Here is a 27,358-nt window from a genome sequence, read left to right on the forward strand (position 1 = left end):
AGATCGCCAGCCTGGGAAAAAATCCAAACTAAATGCATATCACTTCTGCACTATTATAAAAAGTCAAAAAACCATAAACTGAACCAAGGTGAAGTCAGGGATCTTCTGTACCAGGTGTGTTAGGGAAGGTCAAGCGCTCCTGTCTGGCCAGGAACCATAGTAGTATGGGGTAAAGTTCCACAGTAGAAAGTTCTACAGCGGAGAACCACTAGGACTCAAGCACCAAGGGTCACAAATTGCGCAGGAAGACTGGATGCTCCTCTGTGGGCGATGAGAAGCCACGAGCGACTCAGGAAGGCTGCAGAGCTCTGGGCAGGTGGGACAGCTGAGGGCTGCAATGAAGAGGGACAGGTGGAGCTGGGAGACCAGGTGGGGAGAGCCCGCTACCCTCGAACAAAAGGCGACAAAGGTCTGGACTGGGATGATGGAGATGGTGGAAGGTAATGGGATATTCATGAAACAGAACTGGAAAGCCATGGAAATGAAATAAGAGAGGGAGGGAAATCCGAACATGACTTTAATTGCCATCAGTATAAAATGTGTTGAATTAAAATGAATTGGTATTTCTAGACTGATGATGACATCACAATAATGGAAGGAAACCAATTTTGATTTTGAACCTGGTTAAGGAGAAAGTATAGACAAGAGAAAAGCAGAGGCTCTGGAGTCACACAAATGTCACCGTTGAGATTCGTCCCCACTCTTCATTCCCTTCCCTGTAAACCCAGGCAAGCGACACCTGCCTCACAGCACTGGTAACAAATAGGGAAGAGCACACGTTCCCAGGTCAGACAGGACAGCCAGGGATCAGCGGCACATGAGGAGGTGACAGGTGGTCACTAAACTGAGCTCAGGTGCATACACAGCATTTTACGTCACCTTGAGATGGCTCCTCCTGTGACCTCTCGAAGAAGGCGGCAGTGGTGAGGAACGAACTCCAGGAGCTTATTAGCATACATGATCTTCAGGCCGTCCGGATGAGACTCAACGATCTGCTCTACAATCACCTAGCAGAAGGAAGAGCGTTTTATTTTTATTCATTTATTTGTTTGTTTGTTTGTGTTTTTGTTTGTTTTTAAAGCACCTAAAAGAGAAGTATGAACTATACACTACAGAGAAAAGAATCGAGTAAACCTTAAAAATGCACTTCGTTCTTCCTCCTCCCCACTCAGTATGCTTTCTAAACAGGAGGTAAGTAACACCGGCATGAAAATCTAGGTCCCGGGATTTGGGAATACTGCTCCAACCCTGGGGGACACAGAGGCTGAGGGTCAGAGACTTGCCTGAAGCTAAAACATTACACACACTCATCTGCTTCCCTTCTGAGCTTAAAAGCGAAATACTGTATCTGCAGACAACAGCTCTGTACCATCTTCACCCTGGCCTTATCCTCTACTGTCTCCAGAACAGGGAAAGGGCTGTGATGGAAAGTGATGGAAGAAAACACATCTTATTTTGCTTTACTATTTTATTTTTTTTTTGGTGAGGCTGAGTTGCAGGAGGTGAATGACAAGCATACAAACTTAAAATACAAACGTGGCCACAGTTCATTTAATGACATGGAAGTAAAGTACTTCCCTAATTTAGCATATTAGATTCAATTCAATGAAAAGGGCATAAATTAAATAACTAAAATATTTTCATTTAGTGACAAAGAATAATGTGATCTTTTTCACCCCCACAGAGAGAGCTATGAACTATAATAGGATACATACAAAGAACTGACAGATCATTTACTTTTAGTAGTCTTAATGAAGCTGAGACGATTACTGAAATTAATCCTTCAATTTACTTCTATCACTGGGATACTGTCTCATTTTAAAACTGGAAGCCTTTCATCCTGAAGTCATGGTGGGTAGCTTTATACTTACTGGACAGAAAGAGCACTCGCACTGGCAGGTGACTGGAAGAAAGCCCTCAAACGCTGAGAATGGCTTCATGACTTGTGTCAGCCTGAACTAGATGAATCCGACGCTCTCTAAGTTGGAAGCTGCTGATTGCTGGTGGCCTCACATGGTGCAGCCCATACTCCGGCCGCTCAGAGGCAGGATACACTGACTCCCTGTATTTAACTGTATCCTTATAGGTCAAGAACACTGGGTAACCAAGTTCCGGACTGAAGGTACGACTCCGCTAAATCACCCTTCAAAGCCCTTTATCTTTGAATATTCCCTCCCTCTCACCTTCCTAGCCTGGCAAACTCCCCCATGGTCTTCAAGACTTAAGCCACATCAATTCTGCGAAGACGCCTCCCCTCACAGACTTTCCCTGCGCACAGAGCTGTCTTCCAGCTCCTCCAGTGGGCACGGGCGCCTTGGTGGGGTCACGCTTTTCGGCAACTTCATTAACGTATAACTTATGGAAATGGAAATTGACCAGAAAATGTTCTGATCCGTACCTTCTTCCTAGGCAAGTCCCTCACCCCTACTAAATTAAGACGATCCCTGAGTTATGGCATCACTGGAAGAGACAAGAGCGCATGCCTGATTCCTGCCATGCTGATGGGCTCCAAGCGGGACCAACCTTTTCTTACAACCAGAAGAGCAGGAACTAAGAGAATCTTCAAGGAAGAGCCCTGAGCTCTCTCACACCCAGTCAAGAAACGAAGCCAGATTAGATGCTCTGTGTTTGTGGAATGAGGTGCATGGGGGCACAAACCTCATCCATGTACGGTTTCACCAGTACTTGACCAACTAACGCCTCTGCATCCCGTGTCTTGTCAATTGTAGCACAAGTCTGGAGGCAGTGCCGTATGATGTCCACATTGGAAGTCTGAAGCCCTTCTAGCAGCAGGCCTCCCAGGGACTGCTGCAGCATGGCCGTAATGTGGGCTATACGCTGCAAGAACAGAGAGACCAGGAAAGAAGGTCCAACAGTTTCTAAAAGCTCAAATATATGTGTATAATTTATATACATATGTGTTATATATATAAAGCGAGCCTCTAATTCTACCAGAATATATGTAAGATTAAAATCCCAACATTTCCTAGAGAATAACAATGAATCTCTTTCTCCCCATGATTGCTTTCTTTCTTTCTTTTTTAAAGGTTTTTATTTATTTATTTGTCGAGAGAGAGCACAAGCACATAAGTAGGCACAGGCAGAAAGAGAAGCAGGCTTCCTGCCAAGCAAGGAGCCCAAGGTGGGACTCGATCCCAGGACCCTGGGATCATGACCTAAGCCAGAGGCAGTGGCTTAACTGACTGAGCCACTGAGGCGTCCCCTCCCTATGATTTCTTTGAAAGTAAGTCGGCTTCATCAAAGTGAAGTTTAGACAATTACGGAACGACAAAAAGTTATTTGCCTCTTAAGCTACGGAGTAAATCTGACAAACGTGCATTTAAACCCAGTCAAGGGCTTTGGATAAATGAACTCTGACTACATCATATGATGTGTCAAGTTACATGAAATTCAGAATTAATTTTAATTGCATAGTTTGGAGACTACGCTTGTGTCTTTACACAAAATCTATCTAGTGTGACATAATGGAAGCAGGGTCCCAAGCAGGAGACACTGAAAAAAAAAAAATTCAAAGCTAGCTTCAAAATCCTGTAGAGTAGCAATTATCAGGGGGCAATGCTAGGTCAAACCAAAATCATCCAGGAAATTCACAAACAGCAAATTGAAAATCGAAACCAACACTTACTGGTCTTACTTTGTCCAGAAGAGGCATGTCTTTGCTCTGAACAGCATGAAAGTGTAACTGGTTAAATTCTGTGGCAATTCTCTCCAAAATCTGTCTAGTCCAGAGAGGGCTAGTAGAGACAATTAGAGAAGTGTAATTCCCAAAGTTAAAACCTGCCACCCCCACCGCCCCCCCATGCCTTACAGCGCTCAGGCACCTGCAAATGCATGCCATCAATTTTCAGGACAAACTCTCTGTGCAGCAGGCCCCTGGTGCGAGGGGTGAGGAGCGGGGAGTTCATAGAAGTCACCGACGCAGCCTGGCCCGGGCCACAGGGCCCAGGCAAGGGGATGGAGCTATTTTAGGTCAGTGTGGGTACAGCTGCATGTTTCCACCACGTTTCTCGGGCTCTCCCATTCGTGCCCTTATTCTCCCATTCCCTAACCCCCTCCTCTCTCTTGCCCTGTCCTACCGTTCATACACGAATCCCCCTCTTCTTCTCCGCCTACCTCATTCTCCCTCCCAAGTACCTCCCCAGTACCAACTACTGCTGTCTCCTCAATCAGCTAAAACTGACCGCCTAGCAGCAACCTGGGAAATTGCTCAGAGCAGAGGACTCCAAGTTTACATTTACCCAACGGCAGAAAGAGCAAGCTCGGTGCTCTGGGAGCTGGTGAGAAATCACTCACAGTGCATCTGCCATCAAGTGGACTGGATACACTTCCCTCTTGCCCCCGCATTAGAAAGCGTCAACCCCACTCAAAAGGAAGCTGAACAGTGAAAGAAAAAAAAAAAACCACAACAATGGCCCCAAAGCCCCTGCTGGGCTCTATGAGGCATCCCACATCTGAGGATGGGCAGTCAGGTAGTGAGGAAACACACTGTAAGGAAACCCAAAAATGTCTGGAGACCTGCCATGGTGTGCCCCATCCCAGAGCATCAGAACTGGTGTGGAGGGAAGGCAGGTGCTGGGCATGACCAATGCAGAAGCCTAATCCCAACCTCTACTGACTGACCCCATGCGCATTTCCTATTTATCCTTATCTCCGCATTTCTGGGCCTAGCAGAGCAAGATGGATTTACCATGCGCTGACGCTGCTCTGGCTTTCCTGACTCCAGAGCTCAGAGCTGCTCTTCTGGAGAAAAAAGTCCTCCAAGGTAATTCTGAGCAAGAAAGCGCACAATGGCTGTTTATCAAGGACAGTGCGGCAAAGGGACAGGATTGTAGACACAGAGCTCACTGAGGTGTTTCTATCCGAGGAGCACAGCAGCAACAGCAAAGACGAGAAGAACACTGGAGGGCCAGCTCCCCAGGGGCTGAATGTGGACATGGCTGGAGGGGCTGCAGGTGCTGCCAAGGGCCGCAGCAAAGCAGAGCCGCTGGAGACACATGGGCTGCAGAAGGGCCGCGTACAGACTGTCTGCTAAGTGTGGACAAACCTGGGCAGAAGCACGAGTGCAACGGGCTAGAGACACAAGCACATTGGAGGCTGACCACTTAGTTGAATGCCTTGATGTGAAAGGATCAGAGACCTAGGACCAGAGAATCGCTTCCTTTGGGATGTGTCCGTTCTTAATCTCCATCATGAGACATGTGGAGCATATGGTCTCTCAAGTTCCTTCCAAATCTAAAACCTTAATTCCTAAAATTTAGAAACCTAACTCCGCCTGCAGGGGGAGGGACTGTTAGCCTCACACAACAGAGCACGCAGGGCACGCAGGGCAACAGGCGACCTTGACGCAGGCAGCCCAGCTGGTATGTGCAGAACCAGCCCGGGCTACTCCCACTGCACCACTGTGTGTCTCACGGTGCTGACAGGACCTAACTACTCATTTTCTGAGTCACTCATCTACCCTGGCTGATTGAAAATTCACACCAGGAAGGGAACAAGACAATCACAGTATAACAAAGAGAGCCATCATCTTTTTCCTATTTCATAAGCTTTTTCTTTCCTGTTTGTAAATTTCAACTGGATGTGTCCTATACTGTTTCATAATAATATAATGCTGGTGCAAAATACATCAATGGTAATACTCTGGGCATGTCTAGGAAAAAAAATGAGATGGAGAAAAACCAAGATGAATGGTAGGTATGCCTTAAAGATCAACAGGACTTTGCTAGTCCTCAGGGAAGGTGGTTCCAAATATACTTTTCCACTGCAAGCATAATGAAGTGTTGGAACTGTGGTCTATAACCAAAGGGTTTATAGGAACATGTTATAGATTTCACCATTTCATGCTCTCCACTCTCCTGGAGCTACATTCTAGCCACAAACCTGGATTTTCTTCTTGTTTAGAAATGAATTCTAACTAAGCTGTCCCCGCCTAATTAGACTGGATGTGAAATATTAATTTATGTGCTACTTAGTTAAAAAAAAATGCTTACCTGCTTGCTTTTAGTGCAGAGGTTTCTTTAGAACTTTGTGAATTTAAGATTTTTTCAATCTTTTCAACTGATCAAATAACTTGTATAAGCCTCAACACACACATCTATAAAAATAAAAATTAAGCAAACAAAAAACGTCACCATCTATACTCTTAATCATCGTTATTTCCCATGCTAAATGCAGGAAAATATAAGACCAAAAGTTAACTTCAAATATATAGGGCATGCTATATTTTGAATATTTCTATGAAACACAGAATTCTCAAGAATGCAAATCTTAGTTCTAGAATAAGCATACTTCCATATTCTATTGCAAGTTTATAGAGAAAAAAAAAACAAACCCTAGACTTTGCTTTCTCAATTCTATACTCTTATTTCTTCTTTACCCCATCCTGAATCTTTCTATGGGCATTTCTTTCCTATTTTTTTAAAAAGATTTGTTTATTTGAGAGAGAGAGAGACTGCATGTGTGCGTGCAGGGGAGGGGCAGAGGGAGAGAGAGAATCTCGAGCAGACATCCTGCTGAGCATAGAGCTCAATGCGGGGCTCAATCTCATGACCCTGAGATCATGACCTGAGCCAAAAGCAAGAGTCGTTTAACCAACTGAGCCACCCGGCACCCCTCCATTTGTTTTCTTATGGCCCTCTATTCATGTTTTAACTTTGGCTTCCGATCGTACTGACCCTCTCAGTTTACATGTGCATATACCTATATGGCCAAGCACCAAATCATTAAAGACCTTTTACACTACAAATATTATCAAAGAGGTTGAGGGACATTATGAAAACTCTCATCCTTAAAGAACAAAAAAATACAAAGTCATCCATTCAATAAATAGTTACTGAACACCCCTGGGAGCTCGACATTCATTCCGACGGGGGGTGGGGGAGGAGGGGGACACAAGAAAATAAAGCAAGAAATACACCCTGCTCTCATAAAGCTTACTGTTTTGTCTGGAAGCGCATGACAAGCATTCTTTGGACAAAAGCTGTGAGGAGATCCAGAGGCGAATTAAACAGAAGGTCCCTCAAACAGGCTTTCTCCCCACTGAGATTTTAACAATATGCTAATAATACACATAGAAAACATAGTACAGAGCAGCAGGCGAGAGTCAGAAGCCCAGACTCCCAATGCCCGCTGTGCCCCTACATCGTTATGATCATGAATGACATCGGGGACACTTGAAACTGGAGATAGCACTAAGGGGCACACTCCCGGGGTGAGCCCTCAGATGTACAGAGCCGTTGCCTGTCTCACACACCTGAAACTAAGCCAACATCACATGCTAACTATTGGGAATCGAAAAAATTAAAGTGAACACCAGATCTTAAAGAACACAGGATCAGAAAATAACAACAAACCTACGGCAGAATCCTGAGTTTGCTTTGGAAAGCCCACTTCTCCCCTAGTCTCTAATATAGGCCTATTTTCTTTACAGGGCCGCTGACAATTTATACAGTCGTTAACTGTCAAGCGCTGCACCGACAACAGTTATCACGGTTCCTTGTTCTGCAAAAAGTGAGTGATCTTGAGATTGTGTGGGTACCTCTGAAATTCTGTCTTATTATTTCAGGTAGATAACGTGACATAATGGGTAAAATGCACATGCGTGAGAGCTTTGAAAAAAAGCTGAATAGTGCTGACAAGTTCGTGGAGAAAAGAGGAGAGGGCTTCAACGGGCATGCAGCATAAGAAATCTACTGGAGGGTACCTTTTTCTTCCTTATATCCTGCTGTTTACACATTAGTTCATCTACTGCCCGAATTCCTTCACTGACTGATGACCTGAGACTCTTTAAAAGAATAAAAAATAAAACGTATTACAGACATTGTTTTGTCACATTATCAAGTTCCTACATCTCATTCAATTCCACAGAACTTAATACCTGTGCACCAGTACTATGCAGATATTGACCAAAAAAACAAACAAACAAACAAACAAACATGATATACCAGACATAGTTACTGTTGAGGGGACTCATGATCTGGGGGCATAATGACATGAAGGCAGGGTCGCACGGCCAGAAGAAGAATGACACATATATAGTGAAAGTTATGGGGATGAGGGGGCTTAGAATGGAGAACAGATAATATGAAGCAAAGTACAGGAGAGTCTGGAAATGCGACAGGGCTCGAATCGGACTCTGAAAGCCATGTGTACACAGCTGCCGAGGTGGGGAGGGGATGGGGAACAGATGTAAATGCAGACATACTCAGGGGCAGGGTCAGACAGGCACATAGCCATGTGCACTGCAGGCTTCCTTCTGGAGAGAAGCAAAAATAGGAATGGAGGGCCAACTTCACTGAGATGAGGTCTTTAGATTCTGCATATTTTGGAGAACGAGAGAATGTCAAAGCACTGATGCATGATGATGAAATGTGGGTATGGAAATACCAGGAATCAAGAATGAAGAACAGAAGACCAGAAAAAGGCAGAGCACAGAGGTAGAGAAACATGTCCAGAAGCTAATGAATAAAGAGATAATTAGGAATTAGGGCCAAAACAAAGGTTAACAGAAACAACTAAAATGAAGTAGGCATATCACAAAAATTCCACAGGAAGGTGAATTAATTCACTCCATCAACATTATGAAACACCTCCTGGACGTCAGTATTGTGGCAGCCCACAGGGATACAATGAAGACAGATATAGTCGTATCCATCAGAGGTCTGAGAATCTCACAGAACAGCTTCAGAGTTGGGACCAGAAAGGCAGGTCAGGCCTGTGGCTTAGCAGGACCAAAGTGGCCATAAAAACAGGCCCATGGAAAAGGGAGGGGATACGGTGATGGCAGGGGGTGAGGTGGGACGGGAGCCTGTGTGAGTAGAGCAAATCTGCCTCCAGGGAGAGAAGAGTGGGAGGCCAAAGGAAGGCTAGGCTTGGGAAACAACACCACTATGAGGCCCCGGGAGGAAGAGGCACACCAAGGAGGCAGTGGGAGAGAGCCCCACAGCGGCTGGTGTGGAATCCAGCAGCGGACCACGAAAATCCCTTCCATTCCAAGGAAAAGTACCTTTAACAAGATTTTGTAAAATTCAAATGAGACATAAACCATGGAAAGTATTGGCTACCTCAAGGCACAACTCAAGATTTTTACCTGTTTCATGAACTCTTTCCTGCCTGCCCCTCCCCTAGGCTTCTCAGCACTGATATTTCCATTACTCCGCATTTTTCTTGGTTCTAACCATGTACTGTGTCTTCCCTTAAATTATGTTCTCCTTATATTCTCTCTAGGATGCAGGCACTGTCTTAGGGGAGGGATGCACGAGGCCACTCAATCTAGAGGAGATAGACAAGGAAGGATGGTGTCGTTTATGACAAGTTTCGACAGGGCATCAGAACGGACAGAGGCCGTAAGTCAGGGCACCAGACACAGACGGGGGGGGGGGGGCGCGGGGGGGGGACAGGGCAGCACAGTTTTCTGTTAGAAGTGATGCCACAACTGGCCCTCCACTGTTCACCCAGGTGGAGTTCCTATTCCCAATGGCTTAGAGGTGGGGAGTCCCATTCCCACAACAGAGATTTTTCTGAGAGAACATTCAAATGTAACATTTATTAAGTATTACATTTTATTTATATTATCCTTCAGTTCCATTAGGGATTACACAGTTTTTGTAGATCAGCCCAGGAACTTAACCACATGTAGATTACGTGGGGTGGGGGGGGATATTTACAAGATTACAAACTGTTAAAATACAAGTCATTCGTAAGTTAGAAACCACTTACATATGACCAAAGTGGCATTAATAAGTTGAATTTGGAAATATGCTTCCTCTCCCCTGACATTTTAAGGTTGTCTACTCTGAGAATATGTCTTCTTCAAATCGAACATGTTTTTTTAGGTTTTTAGCATATGCAAAACCAAAATCATTTACAACTCTTCTGAAGGTGAATATTAAAATCATGAACTGTTAAAATACAACCACCAGTACCACCAAACTAACAGATGAAAAGAATTCTTAGAGAAAAGCCAACGAGGACAACTGGCGTCAAAGCAGACTGTTTTCATTAATTGAGGACTTACCAGAACTTCTCGTAACTGTCCCAAAGGCACAGAAAGTTGATTGAGTGCTTTGTCCATGCCAACCTAAAGGCAAAACCAGGTTAGCACAAACACATCACGATAAGGAGTAATAGTGACGTATCTATTTAACGATCAAAGCAGTACCAGATTTAAGTTATTTTTTTGGCACAACCGTATTTTGCTACATAACTAGCTAAACAACAGAAGTGTTATTTGGCCATTAATGTTGTTCATAGAATATGAAAAAAATCTGTTGAAATACATGAAACTATAAAAATAAGGGAAGTCATGAGAAACAGAAGTTTCCTTAAGAACAATTTGCCTTTAGATGATGTGGAGAGCCATGCAGCAGAAGCTAGGAGTCACGTACTAGGCAAGGCTTGAGGAGAAGGGCAGGTGAATGTTTATGTGGGGGCGCTCCAGGGAACGCACAACCTGTACTGAAGTATCGGGACTAGTATAAGATTAACCAGGGACCATGGGAACGGCACAAAAACAGAGTGAACAATAAGTTTCGGGGGCTCACGTCAGTAGGCACGAGCTCCCCGCATGATCTGGATTGAAGTCATCTGTATCCCTTCTGATTGGATGTTATAGTAGTTGTGTTATGTGGTGATTGGTTGCTTTCTATCCACTGTGTTCTATAACTTGGGGCTATAATCGGTGTACGGGGTCCCGGGGCTGAAGATTGTCAATAAAGAAGTTTGCCACTCACCTCGTCTGCGGTCGTTCTTGCGGGTCGAGAGCGACAAGATGACATTTTAAATGAATGTGAAAAATTTTCACAGAAGGTGAACAGTTCTCTGTCTGTAATTGATGATACTCAGCCAGCTGATGTGAAAGTCTGACGGGCTACGTCTCTCTTAAACATCATTATAAGCCTTGCGAAAAATAGAAATTAAACAGAAGTAAAATTTTCTAGGTTTTTAATCCTATTGGGATATTTATCTTAGTGGTATATTTCCCAAAAGCAAATGTGCATCATTAATTTTAATGCTTCTTGAAATTCCCACGGAGCTGCAACTTTCTGTGCTTCTCTGGACAAACAGATTTAAAACAAAATGAAGTATCAACAAGGAGACTTTTCTGCCAAGTAACAAAATTCAACATTTCTAAACGGCTTTTACAAACAATTGATAAGCTCACTGCAAATCATTCTTATATTTTTATAAAACCAAACTTTTTAAATATCAATATTGGCCAATGTTCCCTCAACCTAGCTCTGGCTAACAGATATACCTGGGAGTAAATTAAACATTGTAAGAGTGGTGGACATTTGCTCCTACAAATTAGTCTAAATCAAGGAAGACTTCAGGGTAATCACTTAGCAACTAATAAAACAACCCCTTGGGTATTATTATCCTTTACTTTTCACTGTTGACTAATGAATTTGAAACATAATCAAACTAGAGCAACCTTAAATGAATAAAAACTAAAACAAACAAAAAAAATGTATTCCAAAAAGTTTAGTTCTTTTATTAATGAAATTGGTAATTTCTTCAAGTTTCTGGTGGGGTTGGTGGGGTAATCAACTGAAAGGTTTCTAAAAACTCTGCCCTTTTAATAAATATGAAGGAGAGAGAAAATGTGTGTGTGTGTGTGTGTGTGTGTGTGTGTGTAGGACTTGTGAATTTCAGGTTTACCAAGTTTGTGGAAAGGTTGACAAAATCTGCATAATCCTTGTTGATGAGCTCGACCATGGCTGCTTTAAGTTTATAGTAGAGTTCCAGATCTCCTCTTAGTTCCTCCAGCTGGACATGCTTCCTACAGTCAGACACAAAGTGATCGACGTCGAAATCTTCCTGAAAATCAAACCAGGAAGAAAAAATGATTGCACTGATACCAGATTTTACATAGAAAAATAAGATCAGAGAAAGAATAAGAGGCCGTATTACTGCAGGGGAACACACACAGGGACATCATGGGGTCTGCTCACTTCCTAAGATTATGGGAAAGGGGGCCCCTCACCAAGACCATTCTCTCCAGTTGCCTAACTCTACAGGCATTTTATTTCTTTTAATTATACATTTCAAAGAGGGTCTTCTCAAAATAGAAACAGCTTTTTTTCTTAATTTTAAAAGTAACAAATGTTCACTGTCAAACTTTCAACCAACCAAGAAATACTTATGTAAGAGAGAAAAAAAAAATCACCCACTCTCTAATGCTCTGCAGTTAAGCACTGTTAATGTTTATTTTTCTTCACTATTTAACACAGCGATTCACATCCTTCCAGACTTTGTTTTGGTCTTTCTCTTTACCTTTTTTTTTTTTTTAAGATTTTATTTATTTGAGAGAGAGAGATGGAGAGAACAAGTGGGAGGAGGGGCAGAGGGAGAAGCTGGCTCTCTGCTGAGCTGGGAGCCTGATGCCAGGGTTCATTCCAAGACCCTGAAATCAAGATCTCAACCGAAGGCAGACGCTTAACTGACTGAGCCACCCAGGTGCCATAGTCTTTCTCTTTAAAATATAAATTACTTTTGGGGTGCCTGGCTGGTTCAGTGGGTTAAGGCCTCTGTCGTTAGCTCAGGTCATGATCCCAGGGTTATAGGTTCAAGCCCCGCATTGGGCTTTCTGCTCAGCAGGGAGCCTGCTTCCCTGTCTCTCTCTCTGCCTGCCTCTCTGCCTACTTGTGATCTCTGTCTAATAAATAAATAATTTTTAAAAAAATAAAATATTAATTACTTTTTAAAGAAACTGACATATAATGGACACATGTTAGTTTCAGGCGTACAACATAAAAATTCCATATTTTTATCTGTTGTGAAATGATCACCCTAAGACTAGTTAACATCCATACCAAACATACACATTTTTTTCTTGTGCTAAGAACTCTTAAGCTTTAGCAACTTTAAATACATAATAATATACGGCACCTGGGTAGCTCAGTGAGTTAAGGCCTCTGCCTTTGGCTCAGGTCATGATTCCAGGGTCCTGGGATTGAGCCCCACATCAGGCTCTCTTCTCAGCAGGGAGCCTGTTTCCTCCTCTCTGCCTGCCTCTCTTCCTACTTGTGATCTCTGTCAAATAAATAAATAAAATCTTAAAAAAATATATATATATATATAATATACTATGCAGCCATCAAAAGAAATAAAATCTTGCCATGTGCAATGACGTGGATGGAACTAGAGGGTATGCTGAGTGAAATAATCAGAGAAAGACAATTATCATACAATCTCCCTGATATGAGGAATTTGAGAGGCAAAGTGGGGGGTGTGGGGATAGGGAAGGAAAAATGAAACAAGATTGGATTTGGAGGGGGGCACCTGGGTGGCTCAGTGGGTTAAAGCCTCTGCCTTCGGCTCAGGTCATGATCACATGGTCCTGGAATTGAGCCCCACATCAGGCTCCCTGCTCAACAGGGATCCTGCTTCCTCCTCTCTCTCTGCCTGCCTCTCTGCCTACTTGTGATTTCTGTCTGTCCAATAAATAAATAAAATCTTTAAAAAAAAAAGATTGGATGGGGAGGGAGACAAACCATAAGAGACTCTTAATCTCACAAAACAAACTGAGGGTTGCTGGGGGGAGGGGTGTAGGGAGAGGGTGGTGGGGTTGTGGACATTGTGGAAGGTATGTACTACGGCGAGTGCTGGGAAGTGTGTAAGCCTGACAATTCACAGACCTGTAACCCTGGGGCTAATAATACATATTTCTAATAAAAAATAATAAAGTTAATATACAATAATACACAGTATTATTTACTACAGTAACTATGATGTACATTACATCCCCAAGGCTTATCTTATTAACTGGAAGTTTATACCACTGGACCCCTTCATCTATTTCCTCCACAACCTCGCCTCTGGCAACCACCAATCTGTTCTCTATGACTTCATTTTGTTTTGTTTTTTAGATTCCACATGTGAGGGAGATCATACAGTATTTCTCTTTCTCTGTCTGACTTATTTCACTCAGTACAATATCCTTAAGGTCCATCCATGTTGTTGCAAATGGCAAGACTTCCTTCTTTTTATGGTTGAGTAATATTCCATCATATACACACACATTTTCTTTATCCATTCACCCCGTTGGTGGACACTTTAGTTATTTCCAAGTCTTGGTTGTTGTAAATACTGTGATATTCACTACCGTGAGTGTGAGTCTTGCTGGCTGCTAGAGCCAGGTGATCTAGAGGTATACCCTGGGTAGCAACTGCAAACCTCGGGGCATCATACGAGCATTCAAGCTCCTTTCCAGGAGATACCAGAAAGCAGAAGCGAGGTAGAGGGACAGCGCAAAGATGGTACCCATCAGCTCCATCTTTGGAGAATACCTTACTAGGCTCCCAGATCCATGTTAAATTAGATGCTTGCCCCTCAGGGCTTTAAGATAAGCAAATGAGCCTCTTTCACAGAAATCTGAACCCATTTCAGTCTGCTGCTTCTGTCCTGAGTTCCAGGGTGGGTCAGTCTACTTGCGTGACTGCTTTAAGAACTGTTTCTCAGTTTGCCTTGTGGGTCTCATGGGTGCAAGCTCTGATGGCTTTCAAAGCTGGATGTTTTGGGGTCTTGTCTCTTAGATGTATGTCTTGGAAGTTGGGGTGCCAGAAGTGGGGCTCAAACCCTTTGCTCTTCAGGGAGAAGCCTGGGATTTTGAGTACAATCCCAATCCCAGGTCACTGTACCAGGGGTGGGGTACAAGACTGATTCTTACTTCAACATAGGTTTTTTTCCTTACTCACCTAATGTGTAGGAGTCACTCAGCTAGTTGTAGGATTTTTCCACAGGAAATTTTTCCATATGGAGCTATAGATTCAGTGTGTATTTCATAGAAGAGATGAGTTCAAGATCCTCCTATGCCACCATCTTGAATGGAAACCCCAGACCTTCTCTATGTATGTGTGTACACACACATATGTGTACACACACATACACACACAAATATTCATGCTCTTCTAAACTATTTCCCAGCTAGGGGCACCTGGGTGGCTCAGTGGGTTAAGCCTCTGCCTTCCGCTCAGGTCATATCTCAGGGTCCTGAGATCAAGCCTCACATCAGGCTCTCTGCTCAGCTGGGAGCCTACTTTCCCCCCTCTCTCTGCCTGTCTCTGCCTCCTTGTGACCTCTCTCTCTGTTAAATAAATAAATAAAATCTTAAAAAAAGAATTAAAAAATAAAAACCCATTCTATTAAAAAAAAAATTTCCCATCTAAAAATATAACTTGAATGTCTTTACGTAACACACATACATTTCTATTAATATTTTATGTGCATGCTGAGTGTCCCATTGAACAGATGTTCAAATCTTTCATAACCTATTTCCAAGTATTGGTCTCACAGGATTAGCTATCCTGTGTTTCCCCTTTACAATTCTGTGATACCCGGGTAGGCTTATATGCTTAGAGGCAATAAATTACTATCTACTTCCCCTGTGACTCTGATACTCCATGACATGTTTAGTCAGCAAGAATCAAATGTGATGATTCCCAAACTAGTTAAGGACACCTACACTTACTTCGTAAGTATACAGCTTCATTAAACTCTATGTAAACCAACAAAATATGACTGCAAAAAAAAATCACTGTTCTTTTGAAAACTAACACAGCTACTTTGGAAAGATTTGATACAAAGAAATCAATAAAAATTTTTGCTAAGTTAGGTATGGGTGAGATGACCAAGTACCAGGCAGGGAGGGAGCGATCACAGGATTCTCACTCAATTCAGTTAAAGAAACTGAAACTGAAGGCAAAAAAAGACAACATAGAAAGCTTTTTTTAAAAAGATTCTTTTTATTTATTTGAGACACAGAAAGACAGTATGAGCAGGGAAAGGGGCAATGGGAGAAGGAGATTCCCTGCTGAACAGGGAGTCCAATGCGGGACTCCATCCCAGGACTCCAAGGTCATGACCTGAACCGAAGGTAGATGCCTAACCTATTGAGCGAACCAAGTGCTGTGATAACTCAGAAATCTAATCTGCAGGCCAGTTTCCAGAGAAAGGACCTGGCACTGTTTCAATGGAGAATAAATGTACATATATTTTTTCCAAATAAAATCCTAAAAACTGTATGTACCATTCCCTAAGAGTACTTGTTTAAACTGACTTTTTTAGTTAATCAACCAAAGACTGACCCTGCTAGTGTCGGAGAGAAGGACTTCATACCAAACCGTAATTTCACAGTCATCTACAGAAAGCCACCTGCTTCTTACACTGGTGACCAAATGAGCCTGGACCTTTCTCTCCTGAGACCATCTCAGACCTTATATCATAGTTATGTAGTACATCACGGGAGGGGGTCTCAGTTCATAATCCTGGCCATCCTACTCACCAACTGTATACCTTTAGGTCGATCACTTTCCCTGCCTCAGTTACACATTGTTGAAGTTCTTGAACTTCATGGTGGCATTCTAAATTGTATAACTGGGGTGCCTATGTGTTTAAGCATCTGCCTTTGGCTCAGGTCATGATCCCAGTCTCTTGGGTTTGAGTTCCACATCAGGCGCTCTGCTGAGCAAGGAGCCTGCTTCTCCCTCTGTCCCTTCCTCCTGCTCCTGCACTCTCTCACTCTCAAATAAAATCTTAAATAAATAAATAAATAAATAAATAATATAACTTAGCCTCAGTGAACAAATGCTATTAGGTAATATTAGTACTCAACTTACCATTTATGCATTTGTTCTTGAAAGACCCCTGCCCTGAAAAGTCCCCTCCCCTGGAAGATAGGATAACTAACCGCTTGTTTGCTTTTCTGTGAACCGCTGGCTTTTAGGCGTAAATTAGGTTATTAATTGCGTGACTAATTGCTCTTTTGCCCTTCTGTAACTGTTTGGTTTATAGAAATAATAGAAGATGCCATGATGGCATTCCTACCTTCCCCCTTCTTGTTCCCCCTCCCTGCCTCTCTCCTCCCACGCGCGGGCCCTCAGAACCAATCAGCTTGTTCCCCCTTCCTGCCTCTCTCTTCCGCGCGAGCGGGTCCCCAAAGCCAATCAGCAAACTCCACATATGCCTTTTTCAAAAGTTCAAACTGTCAACCAATCAGTTGTGCCCCACCCAAAACTTGTTTGTACCTGCTATAAAAACCCGGCACCACCCCAGCCAGGGGTGCTCAGCTAGCAGGAGCTGCTGACCACCCGCAGGCGCGCGCTGACCACCCGCAGGCGCCTGCGTAACAATAAAGAACCTCTTGCTGATTGCATCCAGTGGCAGTGTTGGATTCTTGGGTAAGGGGATCCGCGGGTCTTTCATTTGGAGGTCCCACCGAGATCATCGGACTCCTGCCCAAGGATCCAACCGACTCCCACTGGGAGGTAAGCTGGCCAGCATTTAAATTTTAATAACTATGTGTTTTTGTCTCCTGTCTCGTGCTCTTGTTTGTCTCTCGTCTTGTGAGGCCTCTGTTCTGCCTGTTCTGCGGGTAGCAGAATAGGACTGTACAACAGCGCGCGTTGTTGCTCTGTATTCTGTAGGCAGCTTGAGAAGGAGTTGACGAACTCGGACTTCTCCCCTGCCACCCTGGGGGACGCCCCAGGGATCTGTCCGCCGCAGAGGAGCCTTTTGGTTCCCCTGGGCTGGTTCTGTCCGCCGCAGAGGAGCCTTTTGGTTCCCCTGGGCTGGTTCTGTCCGCCGCAGAGGAGCCTTTTGGTTCCCCTGGGCTGGTTCTGTCCGCCACAGGGAGACCTCGTGGTTCCCCTGGGCTGGTTCTGTCCGCCAAAGGGAGACCTCGTGGTTCCCCTAGGCCGGTTGAATTTGTATTTTCGGTTTTGTACCGAAATCGCGCAGCGCCTTCTTCTTAATTGTTTTGTGTGTCTTGCTTATTGTCCTTGGTGTTTTCTTTGACTCCGAATGGAGGCCAACAATGTATGTCTTCATGCATGTCTCCATGTTATGTCTTTAAATGTGGATATATGTTCCTTGTACTGGTCATGAAGGTTACATTCTGTTTAAGGGGACTCTGGCTTTATTTCTTTCTGTTACTCCTAATAGATGTGGGGGGCTTCTCCCTCACTCACTTCCCATGTAAATGGCTATTACTGGAGCCAACTGGGGTTGGTCTAACTCGAGACAGAGACTATAAGGAATATTCCCAAGCAGCTGCCGAAACTCTCTTTGTTTCGGGGAAGTTTCCTTGTGTTCTCTGGCCTGACTTGGACTGCTTAACCCCTCCCCCCTTGCTGGTGGGAAAGCATGGCCTCTGCTCCTCTGTTGGGGCTTAGGAGCTCCAAAACCGGGAATCCTTTCTCTGCCTCGTGGTAGCACTTTGTTTCCTCTGCGTGCAGCCTGCATGACTAGCCTCTAGATCATGCACCACGGCTCCTTCTCTCTCCACTGTAAAGGAGCAAGAATAGCACCCCTGGACCTAATACTCCCCACTCCAGATCTTCCCACGCATGTCTCAGGTAAACATTCAGAGTGGAGTGGGCCCAGGTGGAACATAAATCACTATTGGAACTAAGTTAAGTTTGTTGGTTTAATTAAGACCTGTCTTTTAAGTTATCAGCAGTAAATGTGAAACTTTGAAGTTTACTGAAGGTCAAATAAGCTCATGTTATTTATTAAAATTTGTTAGCAAAGAAATGACTAAACTGATGGTTAATTGTCTATTTCAAAGTTCTAATGGGTAATTGCTGAAGTAGCTTTCAAAGTCTTTGGTAACCTGAAAGTTTTAAAGTTTTGCTTGGATGACAAATGGAATTGAATTGTGGACATCTAGGTCTTAACCAAACAGGATAAAATGCTAAGTCATAAATTACTGGATGTAGGTTTGTGCTTTTGACTTCTTACTGCAAAGAAACTAAGAGTATTTAAATCTGCTGGTAAGCTTGTTTTCCACTTAACTGATTCATAAATTGCCACCTGAAGAATTCTGTTGTAGTAGTTCACAATTGGTTAATAACTAAAGGTGTTTCTAAGAATACAAAGTTCTGCTTAGTGTAACTAAGACTGATGGAAATAAAAGGAAACTCTGTATGTAGGAAAATAGGAGATATGTAGGAAAGATTTAAGGAATGGGAATACATTTTGATGAAGGTAAAGAAAGATAATTTTGTCCTAAATGAGATGGTTGTTTAGAAGGAAATGTCTTGGGACAAAACCTGAATGCAAAGGAAAGTTGTAGAAGGTTTGTGAAGGGAAATCTTCAGAAAAGGAATTTTATCTATGGTCAAGAAAGGATTAAGATTGAAATGAATGGGTTTTAAAGGTACATTGGTACAAGACTGAAATTCTCTGTTCAAAAGGACAATGTTTTCTTAGATCAATTGATCTGCTGTTAAGAAAATGTAAATGGTTTTCTCTTTGCCTGTCCAGAAAAACAAGTTTCTATGTTCAGTTTTATCAGGTGTTTAACATCCCTAATTATATTTAGGCATGTGCTTTAGAACTTTCTAAGATTTTAGCAAATGTTGACAAGATTTAAGTTGTAAATCTCTTTAACTCAGGTTAAAGGTATGTGAAGTTGCTCATGAAGTACTACTGAACCAATGATAAACCTTGGGTTACATTTGGGAAAATGCTATAACTATTCTAGAGATTCTACGCACTTCCTAAAGTTTAACGTTTTGAGAGATCATCGCTTGATACTGTAATTATGGAAATGTTATGTATCACAGAAATAACCTGATTTCCTTGCAGCTAAATTGTAAACTCCCGTGTCTCTTTAGCTCTAACCATATCCATTCTGAGTTTTTGTCATTTATAATTGTTTTAATTCTCTTGTAAAATGAGTTTTATCTTCAAGGAGATTCCTATAAAGGACTTTTACAGATATTTGATATGCTTGAAAATCCTAAAACTGAAATGGGTAAGAATTTCCAAAACTGACTAAAGCCGCATTCACCAGAATTAGTAATATGGGACTAAATGAACTAAAAGATTATAGTGTTGTGTCCCTTAATGTTTTGTCTTTAAACATTGCTGGTTCTCTCTACTGTTTGCTCTTACAGACTAGGGATACTCCCTCCTAGTTATCTGTAACTTATAGAGATGTAAAAGTGCTCATTTGTAAAAGTGCTCAAAGCATTCACCTTTTCTCTCTATCTGAACCCTCTGAAACCAAAAGGTCTTAGTTAAGTACTCTTTCTTCCATGGCAATCAGTCATTTGCATAAGTTCAATAAGAATCTGTTCTCCTTGTAACAGGAAAGAATTGGAAACTGGTTATTTTACCAAGGCTTTGACTGGGATGTCATATTTGAAAAGACTCAGATATGACCAGACAGCTGTAAGGAACTAAGGTTGACTTTATGAAACCTGGAGCCATAAAGCCCCTTGGGACTGTTGGCCTGATACCTTGCTTACAGAGTTCCCAGCAGCCCCACCAGGTGAGTAAAGAATGTCACTCCTTGGTAGGTGCAGTCTCGGAAGAGGAATTCGCCCAAAGGCATTGCAGGAATGCCTGATGGCAAGTACAGGGCTTGGCTTCTGGCCCGGAGAGGCTACTAAAAGTTCAACCTAGAGATTCCTTATACAAAGTTCCAGCAAAGCAGATTCTAAAAGATCTATTGATCACAGTCACTGTTCTTGCTGAGCTTATGTAAATAATTAGGCCAAGTTTGTTAAAACTGGACTTGTTTCACAAGTGAATTAGTCCTGATTTGGCTATCTCTGGAAATGAGGGTTATTTTAGAGAGAAAAATTGTTTTAGTAACACACCTTTATGAATGTTAAATTCTAGATTTGATTGTCTTTAAATGTTTACCTAAGCTAAACAATTTGAGATAAACTTCAGAGAAGTTGTACAATCGCTTCTTTAGTCAATCTTACTGTTTTGTGGGGATATTAGCAGACCCCACAGCACATGATTAAACAACTGGAAAATGGGATTGATTCCCCTACAATTGTATAACTTAACTAACACCTTATGTGTGGCTGGGATAATGAAATTGCCTAAAAACCACCATATCGCACTCCATAGGATTAACTATGGACTTGTGGAGATAATGGATGACCCCACTTTCTTTGAGTGGATTGAATGATCCATGGGGGACTCCCCTTATCTTTTGACAAGTTTTCTCACTTGCCAGTGATCCTCTGTAATCAGGATATTGTTAAGGCTGGACCACTCAAAGGTCGTCTTAATGGTTTCATCCCTTAGTCATATTTATCCTAGAGGCCACCTCTGTTGAGGTGCAATTGCAAACAGATGCTTTAGCTAAGCATGGAACAGCCCTCCTATAAAGGAGCCTCAAAGCTCACTATGGAACAGTCCCTGACTGTAATGACTTCACATCAGGTCCAGATTTGTCTTAGAAGCCAAAGGCCACCAATGGATGATGGAGGCCGACTTATTAAATACTGGGCTACACTAACAGATATGCCAGAAATAATACTTAAAACTTGTCATACTTTAAACCTAGTTACCTGTATGCCTAAACCTGACCACTGTACTTCTTTCTCTATAGAGCAAAAATGTTCAAAAGTTATTGATCTTGCTTACTCTATTTGTCCAGATTTAAGATGCCCCTGTTAAAAATACGAATGACAGTTGGTTTTCTGATGACAGTAGTTTTCATAGAAAAAAATAAGAAAAGCTAGGTGTGCCATAGTGCTCACTAGCACTTTGCAATTGCCAAAGCCTAAGAATTAACATTTATACTGACTCCAAATATGCTTTCCTGGTACTACATGCCCATGGAGCTATTTGGAAGGAAAGGGGATTGCTATCAAGCCATAACTTCCCAATCCAATATGGGCCTAAGTTCCAAAACCCTCCTCATCGCTATACTAAGGATGGCATATATCAAATCTGGGATACACATCTGTGTCTCACACCCATGATTGGACAGCTCAGTCAGAAGGCAGTTTTATGCTGGGAACAAGAATCATACGAGTGGTACTTGGGCAAATAACACATGATGTCTAGGATGGCTCACTAGAAATGTGTTCCCAAGTAATAGTACTCCAGGCTACTGACCGGTTTGCTACTGATTGGGCAAGGTGACCTGGCATCAGATGGCCAGCTCCAAACGGAACCCACTGGATATATGGAATCAACCTGTGGCCTTGGCTTCCTCCAGGGTGGATAGGTCGCTGTACTTTAGGATTTGCCTGGATCCATGGGCGCATTACTAAAACCATTACAACTCCAGCTAATCTCCCCAACTTGAAACAAAGATGGACACGATTTGTTTTTAAATGGTGTGATCACTTAGCATCCATCTTTGTTCCATCTGCGGGACTAGAGGATGTCATGTGGCATGTAGAAGCCCTTAATAAATATACTACAAAGGCACTCAATGATTCACTAAATAGCATCTCCCAGCTTAATACTGAAGTGTCACAGACACGCAGGGAAGTCCTACAAAATAGGATGGCTTTAGATGTCCTTACAGCAGCCCAGGATGGCACATGTGCAATCATCAAAACAGAATGTTGCGTATACATCCCAGACTATCACAAAAATGTCACAGGAATAATAAAGGATATGAACACCCAGATTAAGGCCCTACAAGATCCTTCTCTCTCAGTAAATGGTTAAGTTCCTAATTTGAAGGAGGACTATGGCCGAATCTCTTTTTCGGGCTTCTCATTCTTATCGCCTTATTAATCTTAATATGTTGCTTTGTTCCATGTTTCTCTACTTGGTGCTGAGACTCCATTGCTACAATGACTTTGCCACGACAGACGATCCTTGTCGCGCGCAAGGACGCCTCTTCACTGTCAGCGCTGGATTCAGCTGCCTCCACCTTTGTAACTCCCTTATGTTCCTACCCTGATCAATATTGACCCGAGCAGGTAGGGACAGCTCTACGCCCCTATTCAGCACGAAGAAGTTACAGAAGATGAGACCTTCCACCTTCAACCCCCTTAAAGATTTCAGGGTCAAGATTGTTCAGGGGGAAATGAAGGAGCAGGAGGCTGGCTGAGGAGAAAACAAAAGCTGGCACCTTGCACCCCACTTAGAGCAGGAACAAGACGAATGGATATAAGATTCTATCCATGATAAAGAAAAAGGGGGGAATGAAAGACCCCTGCCCTGAAAAGTCCCCTCCCCTGGAAGATAGGATAACTAACCGCTTGTTTGCTTTTCTGTGAACCGCTGGCTTTTAGGCGTAAATTAGGTTATTAATTGCGTGACTAATTGCTCTTTTGCCCTTCTGTAACTGTTTGGTTTATAGAAATAATAGAAGATGCCATGATGGCATTCCTACCTTCCCCCTTCTTGTTCCCCCTCCCTGCCTCTCTCCTCCCACGCGCGGGCCCTCAGAACCAATCAGCTTGTTCCCCCTTCCTGCCTCTCTCTTCCGCGCGAGCGGGTCCCCAAAGCCAATCAGCAAACTCCACATATGCCTTTTTCAAAAGTTCAAACTGTCAACCAATCAGTTGTGCCCCACCCAAAACTTGTTTGTACCTGCTATAAAAACCCGGCACCACCCCAGCCAGGGGTGCTCAGCTAGCAGGAGCTGCTGACCACCCGCAGGCGCGCGCTGACCACCCGCAGGCGCCTGCGTAACAATAAAGAACCTCTTGCTGATTGCATCCAGTGGCAGTGTTGGATTCTTGGGTAAGGGGATCCGCGGGTCTTTCATTCTCAGATAAACAAAAGTTGCATAACACATGACTAAATAACTCGGAACATCTGTGAATACTGGGTTAGGCAGCATTTGCTGTGAAAAGCAAACCCAAACTCACAGTGCCATAATAGAGACCCATTTCACTTAACCAAGGATGGTTTTACTACTTTAGGAATGGTTTTACTTTATAGTGTAGATTTCCCAAGTATTCAAAAAGAAAGTATTTACAATCCATACATTTATGGTCAACTGATTTTTCACAAGGATGCCAAGACCATTTAATGGGGGGAAAAACAGTCTTTTCGAGTGCCTACTACTGGGACAAGTGAATATCTACATGCAAAAGAATGAACTTGGAACAGCAACGTCACACATACACAAAAATATAACTCAAAATGGATCAAAGATTTAAATGTAAGAGTAAAAACTGTAACACTCAGAGAAAACAGGTGAAAATCTGTATGACTTTGGATCAGGAAAAGCTTTCTTAGACATGATACACAAAGCAATAAGAAATATTAGATAAGCTGAACTTGATCAAAATAAAAACTTTCGTGTGTCAAAGGACACTACGGAGAACGTGAAAAGACAACCCACAGAATGGGAGAGAGTATCTGCAAATCATTTGTCTGACAAGGACCGAATAACCAGAATATGCAAATATACTCTTAGAACTCAACAACAAAAAGACAAATAACCTAATTTAAAAACAAGCCGAAGACTTTTGAATAGACATTTCTCCAAAGATGATACACAGACGGTCAAGAGCACATGTTGGGATGTTCGACATTCTTAGTCATTGGGGAAATGCGAATCAAAAGCACATGCAGATGCCACGTCACACCCACTAGGACAACTATGGTAACATAAGAAAAAGAAAAAGAGAAAAAAAGGAAGAAAAGTGCTGGCAAGAAGGCGGAGAAGCTGGAACCCTCCTGTATTGTCGGTGAGAATGTAAAGCAGTGTGGCTAAGGCAGCAAACAGCTCGATAGCTCCTCAAGAAGTTACACACGTACAATTACCCAGCAGTTCTACGTCTAGGGGTATGACACTGACAGAACTGACAACAGATGTTCCTGCCACAACCTGTACATGAATGTGCACAGCAGCGCTGCTCATAACAGCCAAAAGAGTATATACCCAACGTCCATCAACTGATGAATGCATACATAAAATGTGGAAGAGCCTCTTACACAACCATAAAAAGGAATAAACTGTTACATGCTACAACACGAGTGAAGTCTGAAAACATTCTACTCTCAGGTTAAAGGAAGCCAGACACAAAAGGTCACGTGTTATACAATTCCACTGATATGAGATGTTCCAGAAAAGGCAAATCCATAAAAACAGAAAGTAGATTCATGATTGCCAGGGAATAAGGGGAGGGGAGAATTGGAACTAAGAGGTTTATTTTTCGGGTGATGGAAGCATTCTGGAATTAGACAGAAGTGACGTATGTACCATATACACAGTAAATATACTAAAAACCAGAGAAGAGTACACTTTAAAATGGGAACTATTATGCATTGTGAATTACAATTTGATGAAAAATGAAACAACTTAAATATCAACAAGTTAAATGCTAGGATACATTAAAAAAAATCCAAAGTAACACTAATCACAGGAACAATGGTATAGCTACATGAATTTCAGACAAAGCAGATTTCAGAGAAGGAAAATTATCAGGCATAAAGACCAGCATTACATCATGATAAAGAAATCGACTGACCAAGAAGACACAATTATCCTTAATGTATGTGTGCCTGATCAACACAAGTGAGACACAACCTAACAGAACTGCAGGGAGAAATAAACAATTCCATTATCACAGCTGGTGACTTCAACACTTCTCCATCATTAATGGGCCGATCCAGCAGCAGGGCAACAAGGATTTGACAGATGTGGACATTCAGTCCAGACACGGCACACTTAACACCACCATCAATTACCGTACAACAGATGTACACAGACAATTTCGCCCAGTAATAGTGCAACACACATTCTTCTTAAGCTCATATGGAACACTCATCAAGACAGAATAATTCTGGGCCACAAAACACAACAAATTTTTAAAAATAAAAATTATACCAAGTATGTTCTCAGACCGCAATGGAATTAAAAATCAGTAACAGAAGATAGCTGAAGAAGGCCAAAATACATGGAGATTAAATGACACACTTCTAAATGACAGGAGAGCAGTCTCAACCAAATACAATGTAGCAAAATGTGTGGAATGCTGCTTAAAGGGAAAATACAGTACTGAATGCAAATATTAGAAAAAAAAAGATTAAAGTCAATAATCTATGCTTCCATTTTAAGCAACAACAACAAAATCAAATCTACAGTAAGGAGGGGCTCCTGGGTGGTTCAGTTGGTTAATCATCTGCCTTTGGCTCAGGACATGGTCCTAGGGTCCTGGGACAGCGCCCTGCATCAGAGCTTCCTGCTCAGGGAGGCTGCTTCTCTGACTCCCATTCCTCCTGCCTGTATTCCCTCTCTCACTGACTCTCTCTGTGTCAAATAAAATCATTAAAAAAAAACCCTAAAGGAAGTAGAAAAAAATAAAAATTAGAGCAGAAATCAATGTAATTAAAACCAGGAATTTTTTTTTAAATCAATAAACCCCAAGTCTGTTTCTTTGAAAACATCAATAAAACAGATACACCCTTAGCCAGGCAAACAAAGAAAAAAGGGTAGAAGACATAAATTACTAATATCAGATGAAAGAAGGGAGGGCTACTGCTAACAATCCCAATCACTGTAAATTCAACCAAACATTTATGGAATACTACACAATTCTCTAAAATCTCTTCCAGAAAGTAAAACTAGAAGGAATACTTCCTAAATCATTCTAGGAGATCATTATTACCCTGACACCAAAACCAATACTACAAGAAAAGAAACTACAAACTAGTATCTCTCATGAACACAGACACAAAAATCTTCAACAAAAATTAGCAAATAAAAGCAAACACTATATTAAAAAATTATACACCAGGATCATGTAGGATTTATTCCAGGTATGCAACATTAGAAAATGTTCAACATTAGAAAATCAATGTGATCCATCATATCAACAGAAAAAAAAAAATCACATGATCATATCAATGAAGGGAGGAAAAAAACCATTTAACAAAATCCACACCTCTTCATTATTAACCCTCAGGAAACTAGGAATAGGAGGACTTCCTCAACTTGATAAAGAATGTCTCCAAAAATCCACAGCTAACATGATATTAATACTGAGAAAATAGAAGACAGGGAATCAAGGCAAGGATGTCCCTCCTACTACTACTATTCAATACTATACTGGAAGGCCAAACTAATGAAATAAGGTAAGAAAAGGAAACAAAAGGTATACAACCTGGGAAAAAAATAAAACTTTGTTTACAGATGACATGACTGTCTACAGAAAATACAAAGACTTCACACCCCACACCCTCCTGAAACTAGTCAAGTGATTATAGCAAGTCTGCACAATACACAGTTAAAATACAGAAGTCAATTGCTTTCCAATGATGTATCAGACAAAGGGCCAGTATTCAAAATTTATAAAGAATTTATCAAACTCAACATCCAAAAAACAAAAAAATCCAGTCAAGAAATAGACAGAAGACATGAACAGACCAAAGAAGACATCCAAATGGCCAACAGACACATGAAAAAGGGCTCCACATCACTCAGCATCAGGGAAATACAAATCAAAACACCACCTTACATCAGTCAAAATGGCTAAAATTAACAAGTCAGGAAACAACAGATGTTGGCGAGGATGTGGAGAAAGGGGAATCCTCCTACACTGTTGGTGGGAATGCAACTCTGGAAAACAGTATGGAGGCTCCTCAAAAAGTTAAAAATGTAACAACCCAA

At 42.2% G+C, this 27,358-nt stretch overlaps 1 protein-coding gene across 1 annotated transcript; it reads right to left on the reverse strand.

Annotated features, from left to right (window-relative positions):
- Window positions 1-245: 245 nt before the first annotated feature.
- Window positions 246-11,736, reverse strand: LOC309857531 (conserved oligomeric Golgi complex subunit 2-like; the record flags this gene model as incomplete). Its single annotated transcript, XM_082750271.1, has 5 exons — window positions 246-332; window positions 880-1,007; window positions 2,659-2,838; window positions 10,037-10,099; window positions 11,680-11,736. The coding sequence occupies 5 exons, from the start codon at window positions 11,734-11,736 to the stop codon at window positions 290-292; spliced, it is 471 nt and encodes a 156-aa protein (XP_082606397.1). The 3' UTR covers window positions 246-289.
- Between the last annotated feature and the right edge of the window lie 15,622 nt (window positions 11,737-27,358).

The sequence above is a fragment of the Mustela nivalis genome (assembly GCF_964662115.1).
Source record: "Mustela nivalis genome assembly, contig: HAP1_SCAFFOLD_830, whole genome shotgun sequence".
Taxonomy (NCBI): domain Eukaryota; kingdom Metazoa; phylum Chordata; class Mammalia; order Carnivora; family Mustelidae; genus Mustela; species Mustela nivalis.